Source organism: Pristiophorus japonicus, chromosome 8, assembly GCF_044704955.1.
Source record: "Pristiophorus japonicus isolate sPriJap1 chromosome 8, sPriJap1.hap1, whole genome shotgun sequence".
Classification (NCBI taxonomy): domain Eukaryota; kingdom Metazoa; phylum Chordata; class Chondrichthyes; family Pristiophoridae; genus Pristiophorus; species Pristiophorus japonicus.
The window spans coordinates 172,219,411-172,242,672 of record NC_091984.1 but is presented as its reverse complement, the minus strand read 5'-3'; the positions used below and the strand labels follow the sequence as shown (position 1 = coordinate 172,242,672).

The 23,262-nt window shown below is 46.5% G+C and overlaps 1 protein-coding gene across 1 annotated transcript in view; it reads right to left on the bottom strand.

The window, feature by feature from the left end:
- The window catches only part of rsph14 (radial spoke head 14 homolog), a 1,169,762-nt gene that overhangs the window by 24,751 nt on the left and 1,121,749 nt on the right, over positions 1-23,262 (bottom strand). Inside the window, exons 4-5 of the mRNA XM_070887531.1 lie at positions 15,585-15,810; positions 369-505 (exon numbers count right to left, since the gene is read on the bottom strand). Of these exons, the coding sequence (XP_070743632.1) occupies positions 369-505; positions 15,585-15,810 (363 nt within the window). The remainder of the gene's footprint in view (positions 1-368; positions 506-15,584; positions 15,811-23,262) is intronic.

Below are 23,262 nucleotides of genomic sequence, written 5' to 3'. Positions count from 1 at the left end.
AGTGCATGCATATCTGAGAACAATCAATATAAACTAAATAAGCAGTTCCCAAAGTGGATGAATAGAGCCATTTAAATAGAAAAACAACAAAAAGCAAACTCTACAAACACTACAAGGGCATAAAGAGAGGGAACACTGGGAGCAGGAATTTGTTGAAACGGGTGGAAAGAGATATTCGTAGTATAATAGGGCTCTAGAAATGGAAGTAGCTAAAGCCTATGCACAATACTGAATCAACCCTCTGGTGTAATGAACCATCGAGAACACGGGGCGCCATTGCACACTGGTGGATGTGGTATTTAGCTCAGTCTGCGTAGATTGACAAAATGGACGTGAGGTCTCTTCTACATTGGTTGTCAGTCACTCACCTTGTGTGGTGATGGTGGCAAAGATGAGTGCTCCTGCTGCTGTGGCCCTGACCTCGGGATCCGGGTCACTAAGCAGTGCCACCAGGATTGGAATCACCTCCTCTTCACACACTTTGTTTTTCCCTTCCAAGGACACACTGTACATAAAAAAAAAATCAATATATTTTATTTCATGCAGTCCAGCAAAGCCCACTTGTCACTCCATTTTTACACAAGACTAGAATTACATAGGGAGAGAAATTGGCTAACCCTCTGAAACAGGGCGCGGGGCATCCTGGCATGCAATTAACTCACGCCCATTCATTGCAATGCAGGCAGCACGGATTTAACATGCTACCTGCTGATTTAAATGATTGCTGCGTGCAGCCAGTGCTACCTATGCTGTTCATTGGCTGCGTGCATCAGCAGGGGACCTGATATCGTGAGTGGCAGGTGCTACTTGAAGGCAGCCTGCACCTCATAAAGGGGAGGTGCATTGTGGCTGGAATAGGTGGTTGGAATCCTTTGTGAGCTGAATCTTCGCGGTCAAAAATTGAAGAATGGCAAAATATGGCAGAGAGCGTGCACCAAATTTTCTGATAATGTGCTGCAGGCCTTGGTGACAGAGGCGGAAATGAGGAGAGAGGTCCTGTATCCATCGGGGGTAGGAGGCCATACACAAGCTCAAGAGACACTGGGAAGGAGTAGCAGTGGGTGTCAATGCCAGGAGTGATGCTCTTCGAACATGGCTGCAGTGCAGGAAGAAGTTTAATGATCTCACACGAGGAGAAGAAGCACACCTGCATGTTTTGACCCCCATGGAGGAGACAGTGCTGGCCATGATGGGAAGGGCCATTACTGAGGCCATGGCCACTGGTGCTGCTGAAGCGAGTATTGATAAGGCTACCTGAATGGTTAAACCTCCTTCTCTCATCCCACATCTCCCTCTTCCCTCAATCTCTTCTGACTGAGAAGCTGCACAGGGTGTAAGCATGCACTTCTTACTTTATCCTGTCCCCTCACCACAACCCAAACCTTGTCTCTTTTTCATTTCAGATATCCATAGAATTTCACCATACAGAAGCTGGCCAGTCAGCCCATCGTTCCTGCCCGCTGGAGGAATAGGACAAAGATAGTGAAGATGAAGAGACATTTGTAGCCATCACTTCAGATACTGATACTGCACCTATTTTAGAGGCTAGGAACGAGGAGGGATCTGCATGTGGTGAGATACCGGGCACAAGTGCTGAGGGATCAAGGCGGGGGGAAAGGATAGTGCAGATGACACCTCGCCAGAGGGCGAGGTCACACACTACTGCTGCAGAGGACTCAGCTGAGGACTTTGATGGACCAGGCTACAGAAGAAGGCTGATGGGTGTACAGAACCAAATGCTTGGTGCACTGGAAACCATATCAAAAAGCTTGTGCACAATATCAAAGAGGACGGAGGAGTCCTGCACCAACGTGGCACAGGGCTTTGTGCAGAGCTTGGTGCCTGTCCTCTCCAACATGGAACGGGTGGTCACCTTCATCAGCCCACCTGTGGAGCCCTCCATGATGCAGCATCTGTTGGCCGATGTCACAACTTCCATCGCAGCACAAACAGCTTTCACCAAAGGTTTGAGTACTGCCATCATGGCTCTGGATACCAGTATTTAAACGGGCTTCCAGGGTGTCACAGCAGTCCATCAATCTGTCTCCAACAGCTTACTAGGCTTCAGCCCAGGAGAGTGGCAGTGGCTCCATAGAGCATGAATCTGCAGTCCTTTCTCAGAATGACAGCATTCCTGCTCCCGCCCCTGCCACTCCGCCGGTGCCCTTGCTGTTGCCGATTATCCAGCTATGAGCTATCCAGCCCAGACTGCTGCAGCCTAACCGAGATGGTGCAGTCTGAAGCCGGGCCTTCTAGGCCCAGAGCTGCTCGAGGTCGTTGTCCAAGACCATCTGCAGTCTCCTCAGTTGAAGGTCAGCAGCCTTCCACCAGCCTTGCTGCAACCACTGAAGGAGTACCTCGGAGGAGCACTAGGAGAGGTGAAGGCAATGCACAAGGTGATTTGTTTATTTTTGTATACCTAATGTCATGATTGAATTTATAAATTTAGATTGGAATGTACATTTTCTGTTGGCTTTTATTTTTGTGTTGTCGGAAAGAGGATGGTGTGATTGCCAGTGGTAGAGGAAAGGTAAGGAGTGTGGGAGTGTTGGTGAATGGGGAGGTGTGGTTGAGGTTACTGGTATCGCTCATTCATTATTTGATCAGGTAGACCCGGGCAGAAAGGGGCTGACTACATTGCAGCCTCCCTTCCTCTTCCTGTTCCTCCATTTCCTGTTGCACTACTTCCTCCTCCCCCATTTCCCATGCTCCTCAGCTTCTCGCCTAATGGGCAGTGGCAAGGGCTGTTCCCTCATAATGGTTAGGTGAACCACCATAAATCTTGATATCAACTCAGCTGATTACTGCAGGGCTCCTCCAGGGTTTTCCAGGCAGAGGAAGTGTTGCTTGAGGACACTGATGGTGTGCTCTAGAATGTTTCTTGTGGCAGCATGGCTCCCACTGTAGGCCTGCTGTGCATGTGTGTGTTGGTACCGGACCGGAGTCAGGAGCCATGTCAGGAGTGGATAACCCTTGTTGCTCAGTAGCCAGACTTGGATTTGCTATGGTGGGCCAAATACAGCTGGCACTGACTGCTGCAAAATGAAGGAATTGTGACGACTGCCAGAATAATGGGAATGCACCTGCATGATGCGCTGCCTGTGGTTGTACACCAGCTGGATGTTGAGCTCGATCAGCTCCGCTGGGCAGGCCACATAGTTCGCATGCCAGACACGAGAATCCCAGCAGAAGCGTTGCGGGGACACCCTCAAAGCCTCCCTGATGGAGTACGACGTCCCCACTGACACCTGGGAGTCACTGGCCCAGGACCACCCTGGGCGGAGGGGGTGCATCCGAAGGGGCGCTGAGCACCTCGAGTCTCAACGGCGAGAGCATGCAGAAATCAAGCGCAGGCAACGGAGGGAGCGTGTGGCAAACCTGTCCCACCCCCCTGCCCCTTCCCTCGGCGACTGTCTGTCCCACTTGTGACGAGGTCTGTGGCTCTTGTAGTGGACTGTTCAGCCACCAAAGAACTCACTTCAGGAGTGGAAGCATTTCTTCCTCGATTCCGAGGGATTGCCTGTGATGATGAGAGAGTGGAATCCCTTTTGATTCATGAAAATGGCCAAGTTCACATGAGGCTCTGCAAGGCAATGTGCTGCTGTCAATGGCACCCTGCACCGTGGGGAAGCCTGCAATCCCCCTGTGCTCGCTCCGCCTGCTTGTCTCTGGTAAGAGGGAATGAGATGGAACTGTCTCTCTTTATACAGAGAGCCACAGTGAGTTCGTTTATGCAGCAGTGCACTTTAAACTGTGAGACGCTGCTTATATCTCCAGCAGCAGCCTAGAAGTAGAAAATCGCATAAAAGTTAAGAGCCACAGTCACTTTGACAGCCGCGGGCAATGCGGTCCTTGCCCTGCTCCAAGGCTGCAACTGTTGGCAGATTTCAGTCACAAACTCATTAGTGTAGAGAAGATGTCTCAAGCATTGGTCATCACTGAAGTTGAGGTGATAGAATTTCTCCCTAAAGACCCTTGGCAGGTATGGCCTCCCCCTGAGAGCCCTTCTCCCCCTCCCTCTTCGAGCAGCTTGTCCTGCTCTGCGTGGCCTCTCTTCATTCTCCCAGTCATGCTCAATTCCCAGAGGAAGGCCTACCAGGCCACACATGTCTGAAAGCAACTTGTTTCAGCACAAGCCTTTATACCACTAAAAAAAGTACTTGAGCACCAGCCAGACCTCTCCCTGTAGACTATTCAAACTTTAGACAAGTATAGGAAAGCTCCAAAAATGCATAGAATTACACCAGCAGCCAGAATGAATAATCCAGCAACTAACCTGTAAGTGGTTCCGAAACCTCTGGTGGGGGTCTTTCATGCTGTTTAACATTGTGTTCAGCGCTGATGCCAAATGAGAGCTGCACACTGACTGACATCATAATCTGTGTGCTGTGCATGCTGCCAGCAGTCGTTAGGTGCGCGTGCGCAACCCCCTTTACCAAGATGGCGTCTGGGCCCTTCTTTTCCGAAGTGGGCATGCGCATCCTGAACGTCATTTTCAAGCAAACGATTAGCGCCTAAAAAATGGGCGCTACAGAACTCAGTTTATCCCCCAGAATATTTACAGCACAGAAACAAGCTGTTCAGCCCAAGTGGCCCATGCCGGTGTTTACGCTCCTCCTGGGCCTCCTCCCTCCCATCTAACCCTATCAGAATATCCTACTATTCCTTTCTCCCTCATGTGTTTATCTAGCTTTCCCTGAAATGTATCTATGCTATTGTCCTTAACTACTCCCCGTGGTAGTGAGTTCCACATTCTAAACCCTCTCTGGATAAAGAGGTTTCTCTTGAATTCCCCATTGGATTTATTGGTGACTATCTTATATTTATGGCTCCTAGTTTTGGTCTCTCCTACAAATGAAGAACTTCATACATAATAGAATTTAAAAGCTAATTTCTATATAATGTATTAGTTATGTCATAATTAATTTAATATAAAACACATTGCTACCTAGAGATTCATTTTCTCTGGTAACACACAGGTAAATGGTGTTCAGATAAAATTAATTTCTGTACCATTTTAATACCATAAGGATTCATTCTGAATGCATTAAGAACACACCACCAAAAGATATTAAACCCCTCAGCATATATCTGACTACCTCTGTGCTTGACATCATGATCTCGCAATGAATATATTTGTTCCCTAATTTTCTGCCCTTCTGTTCTGAAGGTGCTGTGTCATGCTTGGTGACAATTCAAAATATACTGGTAGGCATCTTGCCTCTTACTGCCAAGGTTGCCTGCCATATTTAACACCAGGAGCTGACTGTCGAGAGAACTGTGCACAGAGACCCAGCTCCATCAGTGCATGGGTGGCACACTGCCGCGTTGCTCAGAGCACCCTTCCAGCAAGACACCATTTAGGGTTGCAGCCCTTGACAAGAAATGAGGACAGAACAATTACAACAAAACCTTGCCCTTATATAACGCCTTTAACACACACTTCACAGTGGCGTTTAAAAAAAAAACAAAGACTGAGCCAAAGGAGCAGATATTACGAGGGGTGACCAAATGCTTGACCAAAGAGGTCGGTTTCAAGAAGGGCCTTAAAGAAGGAGATGGAGAGGCGGCGGGGGGGCGGCGTTAAGGAGTTCTACAGTTAATTATTAAAGAAAAGGCTCATCCTAGTCAGACAAGTATTATTTTACGTCTCCCCACACACACAAATGAAAGTATAATTCACCTAAACTTTTGTTCAAGCAGACCTATTCTCTGAACTTATTCTAAAAATCAGCAAGAGCTGCAACAGGCCTCGGAGATTCAGAAGAAGCAAGAAAACACAGCAAGAAATATGGAAGTACTAAAGCTGGGGAAGAGATACAGCGAGGTTACTCACCAGCTGGTGGTGTGCTTTATGTTTTTGAGTCCAGCCACAACCGGATCATTACTCATCTTGGACTAATTGCAGGTTGGGATTTAACAGGCCTGGTGTGAGGATCAATTTGATCTTTGTAAGCTCATTAGTACTTTCAGTACTTCAGTGAATTCATTTTAAACCTTATTTGCTTTCCAGTTAAACAACACTATCAATTTAATTACGAGGAAACTGGTTATCCAAGTGAGGCCAATGCATAATATTTATTGGACCTTCGGGTTCATGCTAAATCCTCATTCCGCATTTAGTGCTGAATTCAGCCGATTTCTACCAAATGTCCAATGGAACTTACACATGGTGAAGCTCCAAGGGCTATTAACCACTTTTTTGCAGACATCTGTATCCTGAGAACTGGAGGCATTATTATAGTCATTGGGGCTGAAATTGGGGTCGGAGGCTGCCCGCGGGCAATTGCCTCTGACCTGAAACATTTCTACGAAAGTACCTGGTGGTCCTGCGATTCCGGTGGAAAGGCCTTCTCTTCCCGCGCTGTAAAGCGCGCTCCCATCCTCCAGGTTCCCACGCAGAAGGTGCAGTCACGTGTGACTGCTCAGCCAATCAGCTACTGTATTCCACAGCTTTCTCATTAATAGCAATGAGAACTCCGTATCTACCAGTTCTCATTGGTTTTTTTTCCTCATTAATAGCAAACACACTAAACACATGTAATAAAAAATAAAAAAACACACCTCACATAATTAAAATTAATTGAAATTAAAGTTAATAAATATCTTAGAGAAATATTTTTTCCCGAGTTTTTAAAAAGTATTTTAAATTATGGTTAAAAATAAATGTAATGTGGTGGGCAGGGTTTTAAAAAATAATATATGTTTTAAAATTTTAATTTAATTATATTTGTGTGTGTTTTTAAACACTTACACCTGTAAAGGTAAGCTATGCACCTGCTTTTGTCAGGCGCAAGACTTTTGAGGACATTTGTTCAGCAAGATATGGGTAAATCCCGCAATCTTGCCCATGCAAGTGTCCTCGCTCCTGAGATACGGAAGATCTGTCAAGCTTCAGCTCCAGCTTGACAGTTCGGAAAAGCTGGTTTTCAGCCCATGCGCATTGTGCACTGAAAACCGGCTTTTCCGATGCCTTCCCGGGTCCGTAGAAACTTCAGACGGACCTGGGGAGGCCGGGATTTCCAGGCCAGAGAATCATAGAATCATAGATATATACAGCACGGAAGGAGGCCATTTAGGCCCATTGTGTCTGCGCCGGCTGACCAAGAGCTATCCAATCTAATCCCACCTTGGTCCGTAGCCCTGTAGATTATGGCACTTTAAGTGCACATCCAAATATTTTTAAACTGTGGTGAGGGTTTCTGCCTCTACCACCCTTTCAGACAGTGAGTGAGTTCCAAACCCCTCCCCACTCTCTGTGAAGAAATTTCCCCTCATATCTCCTCTAAACCTCCCCCCAATTACTTTAAATCTATGCCCCCTAGTTGTTGACCCCTTTGCCAAGGGAAACAGGTCCTTCCTATCCACTCTATCCAGGCCCCTCATAATGTTATACACCTTATACACCTTAAACACCTCAGTCTCCTCTGGTCCAAAGAAAACAGACCCAGCATCTCCAATCTTTCCTCATAGCCAAAATTCTCCAGTCCAGGCAACATTCTTGTAAATCTCCTCTGTATCCTTTTCAGTGCAATTACATCTTTCCTGTAATGTGGTGACCAGAACTGCACATAGTACTCCAGCTGTGGCCTAACTAGCGTTTTATACAATTCAAGCATAACCTCCCTGCTTTTGTATTCCATTCCTCGACTAATCAAGGCAAGTATTCCATATGCCTTCTTAACTACCTTATCTACCTGGCATGCTATTTTCAGGAATCTGTGGACCTGCTCTCCAAGGTCCCTTTGTTCCTCTACACTTTTCTGTCGTACCATTTAATGGGGCCAAAATTCAGGGTCTCAAAGAGACCTGTTAGTGCCTGTTTGCGGTAGCCATTCCTAAAACTCAAATGGCCGCCACTTTGGGGTCAACAAGCCGACCTGACCGAAATTCAGGACGGAGATTTTTCGGCGTGGACCACATACCGCCCAAGTGGTATCACCGCCAGTAGAATCAATAAAAAAACAATAAAAATACTTACCCAGCTGAGTGACTGCAGGCCGGCAGCGCAGCCACCCTTAAAGAGAAGGTGCCCACTGCCTCGGCCACAGTGCAAGAATTTTTGCTGGCCCATTTGCTGATCGGCCGGCAAAGTACTGGCCCCGGGTATGGCCGGGCTGCCAACGGGCAGCCTGGCACCCCCTCTTGGATGCCAGGCCGCTGACCCGGCCAAAACCTTCCCCGGTGGCCAAAGTAAAAAAATGATCGCATCTGCCCCCTTTAACGGAGGGAGAGAGCGTGGTGACACACACGCACTGTGACATCACCACGTTGATTGGCAGCAGCAGGCGGGCCTTCCAACCCATTTTCAGCCTGTCAGCCTGGCTTTGAGTCTAAGGCCCGCCCCCAATATAATCCATTTCCTGTAAGACTTTGAAAAAAATTCAAAGTCCTGAAAATAGATCTACTCCCTAGCCACCAGATGGCACCACTGTCGGAGGTCATTGGGCTGTACGCACGTGTGCGCGGCCCATGTATAAAAGGCAAGCCATCGTGTAATGTAATTACTTTGGGCCCTAATAAAATAGAGCCAGGATTGTACCTGTGTTAGTTTACAGTATTCAGTCTATCGAGTTATTACATCATAACATTTGGCGACGAGGTAACTTAAGAACCTTTGTATGCAAAAATGAGCACAATTGGAATTTTGGAGAGATACGTGGAGGGAGAGGACTGGGCAGATTTTGTAGCTTGCCTGGACCAGTACTTCGTGGCCAACAAAATGGAGGAACTCACTGACGCAGTTAGGCGCAGGGCGGTCTTCCTCATGGTTTGCAGTCTGAAAATCTATGGACTCATAAAGAATCTTCTCTCGTCTACAAGTTCAACGGACAAGTACTATGAGGAATTGTGTGCTCTGGTACGTGACCATCTCAAACCAGAAGGCGGCATCATCATCTCACAATATCGATTCTGTTATGTATGCATGTTTATGATGTACTGTAACACTAAACCTGAATGTACCTTCACCCTGTATATACCATACCTGTACACCAGAGGGTGCTGCTGCTGGAGACCTAAGGGTCGCCTGGACACTGCAGGTAACCCAGTATAAAAGGGAGCTCACCTCTTGGTGTCCTCACTCTAGGAGCTGCAATAAAGGACTACAGTCTGTACAGTTCAAGTGCCATACTCCTGCCTCGTGGAGTCATTAAGAGAGTGCTTGCATACAGAATAGATTCTACATGCTTTTCGTTCTGAGGGTCAGGAAGTGTCAAATTCATTGCCGACCTAAGACGTCTTGCTGGACCGTGTAAGTTCGAAAACACGTTGGGAGACATGGTGCGGGACTTCTTTATAATCGGCATCAACCATGAGGTGATCCTGTGTAAGCTACTGGTGGCGGAGACGCTGGATTTGAGCAAGGCCATCACGATTGCCCAGGCATGCATGACGACGGAGAAAAACTTAAAGCAGATATCATCGAAAAATCGGAACTTGGCAAGTACTGTAAACACGATTGTATCGTCGTTTGGCAGAGCTGCATATGGCAGGGCCTACTCGACTGCGTATGTGAAACCTGTGGCTGCCCAAAGTCCACCAAAGGGAATGAATCCGATTTCACCGTGTTGGCGTTGTGGGGGCAATCATCGGCCTCATCAGTGTCAGTTTAAACAGTACATTTGTAAAGGCTGTTCGAGACTGGGGCATCTCCAACGCATGTGTCCGCAGCTGAGCAAGCGTGCTGCAACACACCGCGTGGAGGATAATGACCAGTATAGCGCAGATCCGGATATGCAATCCAAGATACAAGAGGAGGAAGTGTATGGACTGTATTCATTCCTAACAAAGAGCCAATCGATAATGATTAATGCATCGATGGAATTGGACACGGGTGTGAGTCAATCAATAATGAGCCAGAGGACATTCGACAAGCTGTGGGATACGAAGGCTATGAGGCCGAAGCTGAGTCCAGTCAATGCCATGTTGCGTACGTACACTAAAGAACTCATAACGGTGATTGGCAGTGCAGTAGTCAAGGTGTCATATGATGATGCGGTTCATGATTTACCGTTATGGATTGTTCCAGGCAATGGTCCAATGCTGTTTGGCAGGAATTGGCTAGAAAAAATCAAATGGAATTGGAACGATATCAAAGCATGTCGTCGGAGGATGATACTCTATGTGTGCAAGTGCTGAGCAAGTTCCCCTCACTGTTTGAACCAGGCATCGGCAATTTCACGTAAGTCAAGGTGCAGATCCATGTGGACTCGAAAGCAAGACCCGTCCATCATAAAGCTCAGACGGTTTCGTACATGATGAAGGAGAAGGTCGAAATCGAACTGGACAGATTCCAGCATGAAGGGGTCATATCACTGGTTGAATTTAACGAATGGGCCAGCCCCATTGTTCCTGTGTTGAAGAGTGATGGCACTGTCAGGATTTGTGGAGACTACAAGGTTATGATCAACCGAGTTTCGAAACAGGATCAATACCCATTACCGAAGGTTGATGATCTGTTTGCAACGCTAGCCAGGGGGAAGTCGTTCACAAAACTGGATCTGACGTTGACCTACATGACAGAGGGGTGTTCGGTCGAGACATCGAAAAACTTATGTGCATTAACATAGAAACATAGAAACATAGAAAATAGGTGCAGGAGCTGTCCATTCGGCCCATCGAGCCTGCACCACCATTCAATATGATCATGGCTGATCATGCAACTTCAGTACCCCATTCCTGCCTTCTCTCCATACCCCCTGATCCCTTTAACCGTAAGGGCCACATCTAACTCCCTTTTGAATATATCCAATGAACTGGACTCAACAACTTTGTGGCAGAGAATTTCATAGGTTCATAATTCTCTGGGTGAAAATGTTTCTCCTCATCTCGGTCCTACATGGCTTACCCCTTATCCTTAGACTGTGACCCCTGGTTCTGGACTTCCCAAACATCAGGAACATTCTTCCTAACCTGTCCAATCCCATCAGAATTTTATATGTTTCTATGAGATCCCCTCTCATTCTTCTAAATTCCAGTGAATATAAGCCTAGTCGATCCAGTCTTTCTTCATATGTCAGTCCTGCCATCCCGGGAATCAGTCTGGTGAACCTTTGCTGCACTCCCTCAATAGCAAGAATGTCCTTCCTCAGATTAGGAGACCAAAACTGCACACAATACTCAAGGTGTGGTCTCACCAAGGCCCTGTATAACTGTAGCAAGACTTCCCTGCTCCTACAGGCAAATTCTCTTGCATTCTTAACTGCCTGCTGTACCTGCATGCCTACTTTCAATGGCTGATGTACCATGACCCCAGGTCTCGTTGCACCTCCCCATTTACTAATCTGTCACTATTCAGATAATAATCTGCCTTCCTGTTTTTGCCACTAAAGTGGATAACCTCACACTTATCCACATTATACTGCATCTGTCATGCATTTGCCCACTCACCTAACCTGTCCAAGTCACCCTGCAGCCTCTTAGCATCCTCCTCACAGCTCACACTGCCACCCAGCTTAGTGTCATCTGCAAACTATTACATTTAATTCCTTCATCTAAATATATATTGTAAATAGCTGGGGTCCCAGCACTGAACCTTGCGGTACCCAACTAGTCACTGCCTGCCATTCTGAAAAGGACCCGTTTATTCCCACTCTTTGCTTCCTGTCTATTAACCAGTTCTCTATCCACGTCAATACATTACCCCGAATCCCATGTGCCTTAATTTTGCATACCAATCTCTTGTGTGGGACGTTGTCACCACATTCACTGGTTCTCCCTTATCCACTCTACTAGTTACGTCCTCAAAAAATTCTCGAAGATATGCCAAGCATGATTTCCCTTTCATAAATCCATGCTGACTTGGACCGATCCTGTCACTGCTTTCCAAATGTGCTGCTATTACATCTTTAATAATTGATTCCAGCATTTTCCCCACTACCGATGTCAGGCTAACCGGTCTATAATTCCCTGTTTTCTCTCTCCCTCCTTTTTTAAAAAGTGGGGTTACATTAGCTACCCTCCAATCCATAGGAACTGATCCAGAGTCCATGGAATGTTGGAAAATGACCACCAATGCATCTACTATTTCTAGGGCCACTTCCTTAAGTACTCTGGGATGCAGACTATCAGGCCCTAGCCTTTATCAACACTCATAAAGGACTGACTATCTGCAACAGGTGTCCTTTCGGAATTCGCTCGGCTGCAGCCGTATTTCAGAGGAACATGGAGAGTCTACTGAAGTCCGTCCCGAGAACCGTCGTGTTCCAAGATGACATCCTGGTCACAGGTCATGACACTACCGAACATCTGAATAACCTGGAAGAGGTTCTATATCGTCTGGACAAAGTGGGACTCAGACTGAAACGTTCCAAGTGCATCTTCATGGCACCGGAAAGCGAATTCCTAGGGAGGAAAATTGCTGCTGACAGCATCAGGCCTACGGACTCGAAAACCAAGGCCATCAAAAATGCACCCAAGCCTCAGAATGTGACGGAGCTGCATTCGTTCCTTGGTCTACTCAACTACTTCGGTAAATTCCTACCTAGATTGAGCACTTCATTAGAGCCACTGCACATGCTGCTAAGAAAAAGTGACAACTGGATTTGGGGTGCGTCTCAAGATAGAGCTTTTGAGAAAGCTACTAATCTGCTTTACTCTAACAAGCTGCTGATACATTATGATCCGTGTAAGTGTCTAATATTGGTCTGTGATGCTTCATCATATGGAGTTGGTTGCTTGCTCCAACAAGTTAATGAGTCGGGTAAACTACAACCTGTTGCGTATGCTTCTAAAAGTTTGTGAAAAGTGGAACATTGTTGTAAGCGACAATGGACCTTGCTTCACTAGTCTGGAGTTTCAAGAGTTCATGAAACTCAATGGTATCAAATATGTGAGGTCAGCACCATTCAAATCCGCATCTAATGGTCAAGCAGAACGTGCTGTCCAAACCATCAAGCAGAGTATGAAACATGTAACTCAAGGTTCACTGCAGACTCGCTTGTCATGCTTGCTTAGTTACAGGACAAGCCAGCAAGACCCCACACGCTTACCGGGGTCTCCCCTGCTGAACTATTGATGAAGAGAGGTCTCAAGACCAAGCTCTCTCTTGTCCACCCTTACTTGAAAGATCATGTTGAATACAGACTTCAAAGTCAGCAGTGGTATCATGATCGTGCTGCTGTGTCACGCGACATTTCTGTTAATGATCCTGTGTATGTACTAAATTATGGTCAAGGTCCCAAGTGAATCGCTGGTACTGTTACGGCCAAGGAGGGTAACAAAGTGTTTATCGTCAAGCTCAAGAATGGGCAAACATGCAGGAAACATGTTGATCAGATAAAGCTGCACCATACAGATGAACCGGAACAGTCTGAGGAAGACACAATCAGTGACCAACCAACCTACCCTCAGCCATCAGAGGACTCCGCTGTCATCAATGAATCTGGACTTTCAATCCCTGACATGGTCATTGCCACTCCTGTCAGATCGGCTACCCAGCCCCCAGTCATAACAGACTCAGAATGCTCGCCCAAGGCTGGAGTTGAACTGAGACGATCAACTCGGGAGCGGAAAGCCCCGGACCGTCTCAATTTGTAAAAAGACTGTTACTAATATATTAAAGGGGGATATTGTCATGTATGTATGCATGGGGTTACTAGCCACCAGGTGGTGCCACTGCCGGAGGTCATTGGGCTGTAAACATGTGTGTGCGGCCCAGGTATAAAAGGCAAGCCATCATGTAATGTAATCACTTTGGGCCCGAGTAAAGCAGAGCCTGGTGTGTACCTCTGTTAGTTGACAGTATTCAGTCAATCGAGTTATTACATACATAACACCCACATTAATGTGTTCTTAGCTGAATACTTGGGAAACCCACTAATGTATCTGCTGTAATCCAAGAAAGGAAACATTAGGGCTAACACCACTAAAAAAGCTGCACTTAGCTCAGCAGTTTCTTGATGCAAATAAGAAGGTTTGTGAGTAGGACATCATTGATCCCAAAAGGAAACTCAACCACACGCTTCAATAGTAAAGCACTTCCTGTGTGAAGCTTCCAGAGGCACCATCATCAATCTGCTAGAGGGAAACAGGAAGAGAAACAACTCCAACCAAAGCCTAAACCTTGCTGACTTGGATTAAGAGAGCACGACAAGGGAGGCAGGGATTTTGATCCCTTCTAAAGTTGGGGAAAAGGCAAAAGAATGTGAATAATGGGAGGCTCTTTCAGAGAGCAGGACCGGCATGATGGGCTGAATGGCCTCCTTCTGTACTGTGATCGAGGTAATTTTAACCTAATCCACCTCGCTGGAAGCTGATCGGATTGGATTGGCTAACTAACAGAAAACAAAGAGTCGGGATAAATGGATGATTTTCCGGTTGGCAAACAGTAATTAGTGGGGTGCCGTACGGATTGGTGTTGGGGCCTCAGCTATTTACAATCTATATTAATGACTTGGATGAAGGGACCGAGTGTAATGTAGCCAAGTTTGCTGATGATACAAAGATGGGTGGGAAAGCAAATTGTGAGGAGAACACAAAAAATCTGCAAAAAGATATAGACAGGCTAAGTGAGTGGGCAAAAATTTGGCAGGTGGAGTATAATGTGGGAAAATGTGAGGTTATCCACTTTGGCAGAAATAATAAAAAAGCAAATTATAATTTAAATGGCGAAAAATTGCAAAGTGCTGCAGTACAGAGAGACCTGGGGGTCCTTGTGCATGAAATACAAAAAGTTAGTATGCAGGTGCAGCAAGTAATCATTAAGGCAAATGGAATGTTGGCCTTTATTGCAAGGGAGAAGGAGTATAAAAGCAGAGAAGTCCTGCTACAATTGTACAGGGTATTGGTGAGGCCACACCTAGAGTACTGCATACAGTTTTGGTCTCCGTATTTAAGGAAGGATATACTTGCATTGGAGGCTGTTCAGAGAAGGTTCACTCGGTTGATTCTGGAGATGCGGGGGTTGACTTATGAGGATAGGTTGGGCCTACTATACACATTGGAGTTCAGAAGAATGAGAGGTGATCTTATCGAAACATATAAGATAATGAGGGGGCTCAACAAGGTGGATGCAGAGAGGATATTTCCATTCATAGGAGACACTAAAACTAGGAGACATAGTCTCAGAATAAGGGGCCGCCCATTTAAAACTGAGATGAGGAGAAATTTCTTCTCTCAGAGGGTTGTAAATCTGTGGAATTCTCTGCCCCAGACAGCTGTCGACGCTGGGTCATTGAATATATTTAAAATGGAGATAGATTTTTGAGTGATAAGGGAGTAAAGGGTTATGGGGAGTGGGCAGGGAAGTAGAGCTGAGTCCATGGTCAGATCAGCCATGATCTTATTGAATGGTGGAGCAGGCTTGAGGGGCCAAATGGCCTACTCCTGTTCCTATCTCTTATGTTCTTATGTTCTCCCCTCTCAAGCCTATCAATTTTACTTTTTACAGACTTTAATGGAGAGTGAAGTTGGGCAGGGTTAAGATGGGCATCTAATCCGATCCCATCAGTTCCCCCCTCTCCCCCCCCCCACCCCACCTTGCGGATTAGGTTAAAATGACCCCCCTAAGGCGAATTGAGTAGAATTGTGGCTGATATCCTGTCAATTGATTAGGTAACCAGTGCAGGAAGCGTGTACCTTACCTGATGTCCATCAGCGCTTGTGCGGCCAGACTCTTGATGGTCACAGAGCTATGAGTGAGCTTGGTTTTCAGCACCGATATGCCTTCAGCGGCCAGGGCCGCCTTGGTGTCCACCAGCAAACAAAAGTGCAGAGTCTTCAGTATCAACTCCTGAATCTCATCCAGCTCTGTGCGCAGCTTCATAATCAGCAGGGGAACCAGGTTAGCGTCCACGATCGCTTCAGCACCTGCAGAAGGAGGTTGGTGAATGCAGTTAGGAGACATTGTAATCGGCTCAGTAATGAAGGCAGTGTTCAGCTGCCAACATGTGATAGGACTATGAGTCTAAGCAGTGTCTAATGGGGGATGGAAATGAGCTAGGGTTCACACTCCTGATCACTGTCCACGTGTGGATAGGTTTTGGGTTTGGACAGGGTACATGGTCCATGTCTCTGAACCATACAGGAGGGCGGGTAGTCCTGCAGCCCTGTAGACAATGAGCTTGGTGGCAGATTTGTAGACACCTCAAGTCGCTGGAGAAATACCACCAACGATGTCTCCGCAAGATCCTGCAAATCCCCTGGGAGGACAGACGCACCAATGTTAGCGTCCTTGACCAGGCCAACATCCCTAGCATTGAAGCACTGACCACACTTGATCAACTCCGCTGGGCAGGCCACATTGTTCGCATGCCTGACACGAGACTCCCAAAACAAGCGCTCTACTCGGAACTCCTTCACAGCAAACGAGCCAAAGGTGGGCAGAGGAAACCTTACAAGGACACCTTCAAAGCCTCCCTGATAAAGTGCAACATCCCCACCTGGGAGTCCCTGGCCAAAGACCGCCCTAAGTGGAGGAAGTGAACCCGGGAGGGTGCTGAGCACCTCGAGTCTCATCGCCGAGAGCATGCAGAAATCAAGCGCAGGCAGCGGAAAGAGCGTGCAGCAAACCAGTCCCACCCACCCCGTCCCTCAACGACTATCTGTCCCACCTGTGACAGAGACTGTGGTTCTTGTATTGGATTGTACAATCATCTAAGAACTCATGTTAAGAGTGGAAGCAAGTCTTCCTCGATTCCGAGGGACTGCCTATGATGATGATGGACAGGATATCTTGACTTGGGTATCTCAGTTATAAGGTGGGGCTACAGAAACTGGAACACACGGGAAAACAGAAGGCACAGGGGAGGCCTTATTGAGGCATTAAACATTTTACGGCTGGAGATACATCGAGCACTAATCATTTTTACATTATCACAAACTATACAAGGTATATGAAATCAAGCTCAGAAGAGCGAAGGTGAACAGAGATGGCAGTGAGTGTAATTGAGACATAAATGTGCTGTGCTATTAACAGGAGCAATTCTGTATTAAAGCTTTATATGACTCAGGGGTGTTTTTTTTTTACAGAGTATTGTGTTTTTTCTAAACGAGAGTGAAATGGAAGCTTTCTTCACTTGCTGGGCTACCAGTGAGGGCCAGCGTCCTGCCATCAGACATCCCCAGACAGGCTGCCTGATCTCTCTGCAGATTTTCCAAGGTTAATCAGATTATGCTATAATGAGATCTGAGCGAGATGTGAATGGTGAAACATCAAATTCTCCTCTGCACTGAACGTCTCACTATAGGCTTTCAATTGATAGATTGATGGCTTTCCATTTGGAGCCTGGTGAGCGGGGCTATGGCACATTGTTCTATCAATTTTAGTTCAATTGTATCTAAAGCTGACAGCCAAAGTCCTTGCAGTAGGAATATAAACTCATTCATGTATAAACATATAACATCAGGAAGTTTCTAGAAGTTTGTATCCACTAAAAGTCTTGCAGACTGTCAGACTATTTAAGAATTACAGGCAAAAGAATATACTTAAATTATTGTGGACTGATTCAATATTTGCCTTTTTGTAAGTATTTCTTACTGTGTTTTTCTGCCTTTGTGTAATTAGTTTACTTGTAAATAAATTAGGCTATTAGCTTTAGCCTGAATGAAACAGTGTGACATATACCAATTTTTAGTCTCCAGGAAAGTATGGTGGTCAGGAGAGGTTAATTCACGTCATGCATAAGATCAGGCCCACTGCATGCTGGAAATCTTTAGGGGGCCCAGGAGGAGCACTCTTGCTCCCCCAGGCCCACCAAAACACAATAATAGGCTGCTAGGCCATATTCCATGCAGCTTCCCATAGTCCTTTTAAGGTTGTCTGGTTAGGCTGCTCAACGCGTAGCACATTAGGCAGAGCATGCATGGCATATGTGCCTGAAAATTGCTTCAGGCGGGCCTTGGGTGTTAATGAGTGGGTGGGTGAGGTGCCACCCTGTGCCAATTTCCAATTGTGTGCCCCTCGCTATAGGGAGGGAGGAGGTTAATACAATCACTACCTCTAAAGAAGTATTCCTTGGTAAAATAATGGGACTAAAGGCGGACAAGTCTCCTGGACCTGATGGCTTACATCCTAGGGTCTTAACAGAAATGGCATCAGCGATAGTTAATGCATTGGTTGTAATCTACCAAAATGCTTATCAGTTGCACAGCCTCAGGCGGGAAGAACAGTTGAACTTTTGGTGCTAGAAGAAGTTTTTTTGCAAGTATAAGAGACGGCAGTTGCAGCCATCTCTCTCTCTCCCCTCTTCTACGCTTGCTTGCTTCATTCAATGCACAAGGACTGAGCACTCCATCTGGGACGGAGAGAAGAAACACCATCTATGAGCAAAGAGAGCCTTGCTATTTCGACTGGGAAGCTTGAGACTGCACTTGAATACCACAGATTGGTACGGACCCAGAAGATACGTCTCATCGAAAGACGCAGCGAGTAAGCCAGAGGGGTAATTGGTGAGCATTTATCCCAGCCCACGCATCTTTAAGACCCACCGCATAGTGTGAAAGGGTGTCGTGTGTCCCAACCAAGCCTTAGGGGTTTTAGTGGGGAGGTTTTTGCAAGGATCATAAGCGTATGCACAATTCTGTTGGACAGATCCGGTGATACTTTTGAATCCGAGCAGGGATGTTTTAGTCGTGGGTGCTTCGCATTTGGGGCCTGTTCAGGTGGACACATGTTGTGTGTTGTACTGTGTTTGTTTGTTTTACACCACCAGGGTGTGTTTTACTGGGTGCAGGTGTGTGCTTTAACTTGAATAAAAGCATCGTGACGGTGGAGACCGAAAGATCTGTCTATGACTGTATATTACTGTTCACCACTATAATTCTGGTGTCTAGAACTGTTGTAAGAGGGGTGATTCGAAACCACCAAGGACAAAACCACTTACAGGCCAAATGGCCTAACCCTACTCTTATTTCTTATGTTCTTATGTAATGGGCAAGCCAGCAGTTGACAATCGCCCCCATGGTATTTTTCAATCTTTTGAAACTAGCTGGATAGCTTCTCAGAATGTTCACTTCTGCTCCTGAATATCTCTATGGGGGCAAAATTGCCCCAATTGAGGGCAGTAATCTTCTGAAAGGAAGCGGAGCCCAATCTCGCGTATTCCATTTCCTTTGGGGGGTGGTAACCGGGGCGCTGACCTGCTTCAACGTTCCTCCCCTTCGATTAAAGGGGAGGGCTGCTGCGCACTCTGCACAGCTTCTGATAGCCTCCACTGGGCCCCCAGGGCAGCGTGCGACCGGGCCTGCAGCCCAGCACCCAAGACGGGGAGCCGGGCTGCACGATGGCAGCCCTGATCACACTCGGGCCGCTTTAGGTTGAGCTGACCCGAGAGTCGGCAGACAAAAAAGATGACGGCTCAGGGTGCTAGCACCCTCCCCTTTAAGGAGCTCCCCGGGAGCAGATGTCTGTCATCTTCGCGGCCTGTAGGGTGATTTTCCCCCCGCAGGATATTAAGGGGTCGGCTCGGGGCAGTGAGGAGTCGCCGGACACGCCGATGACGTAATTGGCGGATGCGTGGCGGGCCAGGACGCTGCCATGGCAATGCCTCCGCAAACTCCTGGGCAATTTCCCAGGATGCAGTAGCGCCCACCTCCTCCAGAGGCGGTAACGGGGCTATAAAAAGGGGCAATTTCTCCCTCTCTGTCCTTAGGATTGGGCTCGGCAGTGATGGGCCCTGTGGGTGAAGAGCTTGCCGATACTCGCTGTCTTGGTTCACACATGAAATACAGGAGCTAGTGCAAGGCTCCTGTATGTACAGTCACATTCCTGTGTGAGTCACCACCTTCAGGAGTGGGGTCCCCTCACAGGAGAAAATTAAACGAACAAGGGTTTCTGAAAGAATGAACATTGATTTTACAGAAAAAAACGCACATTGAAGGCCTGCTGAAACACTCTTTGTGGTTTAATTTATTCCCATTGCATTATGATTCAGTATTGTAATTTACAGAGACTCTTGAGGGTCACGGCAGTATGTTCACAAGTTAAATGCAGCTCTTTAAACAAAATGCCAAAGTTTATTTAAAGGGACATAATCTCTGTTCAGTAGTGTTTGCGCACACCCAGTCATGTTATAACACTCACGTAACTGTCGCATTTCCACAATAACATTATTTTTAACTACGCCAGTGAGAAAAATATGTTTTGCAACACTTTGTGCTGGGGTAAGTACTGCTCTCACTGCTGCTCCGAAATGGCCATACTGAACCTCCACCGAAACTACAAATCTGAAACACAAACAGAAAAATGCTGGAAACACTCAGGGGGGTTTTGAAGAAGATGCTTACTGACCTGCTGAGTGCTTCCAGCAGTTTTATTAACACTCCATGTTCTGGGAGCTGCTCCTTCCCAACCATTCCCTGTAAGGACAATGGTACCAATGTTCCCTCTTATTTTGTTTTGGGTGCGTGGCCCCTTTAAGGGGCTGCATGGGACCGGCAGAGAGGTGTGTGCTGTGCAGCTGTGCTCCTTATAGGGAACATTGGATGGTACCCTTCCTGTATTTAACTTTCACTCCAGACTAGAAAATGAACCAGTATTAATGAAGCACCTTTTATGACCTCAGAACATCCCAAAGCGCTTGACAACCAATGAAGTATTGTTTGAAGTGTAGTCACATTTGTATTGTGGGAAACGCAGCAGCCAATTTGTGCACAGCAAGTTCCCACAAACAGCAATGTAATAATACCAGATAACTTGTTTTTTTAGTGATGTTGGTTGAAGAATAAATATTGGCCGGGGCACTGGGGAGAACTCCCCTGCTCTTTTTCAAAATAATGCCATGGGATTATTTTACATCCACCTCAGAGGCCAGTTGGGGCCTTGGTTTAATGTCTCATCCAAAAGACAGCACCTCTAATAGTGCAGCACTCCTCCAGTACTGCACTAATGTGTCATCTTAGATTTTGTGCTCAAATTCATGCAACAGGTCTTGAACACACAACCTTGTGAATCAAAGACTAGAGTGTTACTCCTGAGCCACCACTGGCACCACATAACACTAAGTACAGACACTGATGTAACACCAAGCTATACAGACTACAAGACCCCAGGTTGAGGCCCTGGTCGATGTTGAGTTAGTCGGGTAGAAATTGGAGCACTGTAGTTGGCTTTCACTGCTCCTGGACCAAGGAGGGGGAATTTCAGCTGGGTTCCCCTTCCTGATCTCCATTCAGTGACCCTTGCTGAAAGGTGTGTCTGTGAGGATAAGGTCAGGCCATGGTCAAATAGTCTGCTAACATTCAAGGGTAGATTCTCCTCATTGCACTTAGAACCATAGAAAAAATTATGACACAGAAGTCCGTGCTGGTCGAAAAAGAGCTAACCAGCCTAATCCCACCTTCCAGCACTAGGTCCGTAAGCCTGTAGGTAATGGCACTTCAAGTGCACATCCAAGTACTTTTTAAATGTGGTGAGGGTTTCTGCCTCTACCACCCTTTCAGGCAGTGAGTTCCAGACCCCCACAACCCTTTGGGTGAAGAAATCTTTCCTGATCTCCCCTCTAATCCTTCTAGCAACAACTTTAAACCTGTGCCCCCTGGTTATTGAGCACTCATATTAGATAGAAACATAGAAACATAGAAAATAGGTGCAGGAGTAGGCCATTCGGCCCTTCTAGCCTGCACCGCCATTCAATGAGTTCATGGCTGAACATTCAACTTCAGTACCCCATTCCTGCTTTCTCGCCATACCCCTTGATCCCCCTAGCAGTAAGGACCTCATCTAACTCCTTTTTGAATATATTTAGTGAATTGGCCTCAACAACTTTCTGTGGTAGAGAATTCCACAGGTTCACCACTCTCTGGGTGAAGAAGTTCCTCCGCATCTCGGTCCTAAATGGCTTACCCCTTATCCTTAGACTGTGACCCCTGGTTCTGGACTTCCCCAACATTGGGAACATTCTTCCTGCATCTAACCTGTCTAACCCCGTCAGAATTTTATATGTTTCTATGAGGTCCCCTCTCATTCTTCTGAACTCCAGTGAATACAAGCCCAGTTGATCCAGTCTTTCTTGATAGGTCAGTCCCTGGGGGGGGAGCCAGTAGCTGCCTGTAACAGAGTCGGCCTGATCTTCTGCTCAGAAATCGGAGGGGCACATGTGTGACCCACCCTGCCTGATGTTCATCCATGCCCACCCTTCCTTTATGCCCAAGGACAATAAAAGTAGAATCTGCCCCTCACTGTCCAGGCTCACCGGTGAAGAGCCGAGGGTGGTGGGATTGGAGTACTGAAAGACTGCTGGTGCCCATGGTCCCAGCTATGGTCAACACCTTCAGGAGAGCTGGGGAAGAAAAGGATGAAAATTGGAAAAAGCACAAAGCACAAATCTTACAGATTTATAACAATCCATTTATAACATTAACAGTCAGTTGTGGCTCAGTGGGTAGCACCCTTGCCTCTGAGTCAAAAGGTTGTGGGTTCAAGTCTCACTTCAGGGAGTTAAGCACAAAAAAAAAATCTAGGCTGATACTCCAGTGCAGTGCTGAGGGAGTGCTGCTCTGTCAGAGGTGCTATCTTTCAAAGGAAATGTTAAACCAAGGTCCTGTCTGCTCTCTCAAGTGGATGTGAAAGATCCCATGGCACTATTTGGAAGAAGAGCAGGGCAGTTATCCCGGTGTCATTGCCAACATTTATCCCTCAATCAACATAACAAAAACAAATTATCTGGTTGTTATCACATTGCTGTTTGTGGGAGCTTGCTGTGTGCAATTTGCAACCATGTTTCCCACATTACAACAGTGACTGCACTTCATTGGATATAAGGCACTTTGAAACATCCGGTGGTTCTTTGATTGGATTTCAAGCTATGAGACCCAGCAAAGTGTGCTGATAAAATCACCAGCACTCACACAAAACACAGCTCCAGTAAAAATAGACATTTACAGCATTATTGTTTTGAAATATTAAAATGAAGAGTTGCTAAACTGAATTTAAAGCAATGATTTTGATTTCCACACAGCTGATGCTCCAGCGGTGAGGGGGAGGGAGAGAACAGAAGCAACGTTCAAGATTTTAATTAATGCACTTAAAATATTAATGCATCAATGTTTATAAGATATAAAAACAGAAAATGCTGGAAATCTCAGCAGTTCAGGCAGCATTTGTGGAGAAAAACAGAATTAATGTTTCAGGTCTGTGACCCTTCGTCAGAACTGGTAAAAGTTGGAGATGTAACAGATTGTTAAGGAAGTGCAGGGGCAGGGAAAGGGGGAGGGGAGGAAAGAGCAAAAGAGAAGGTTTGTGATAGGGTGGAAGGCAGAAGAGATTTAAGAGACAGAAGGGGTGATCGTCAAGAAGGAGATGGTAATGGCACAAGTTAAGAA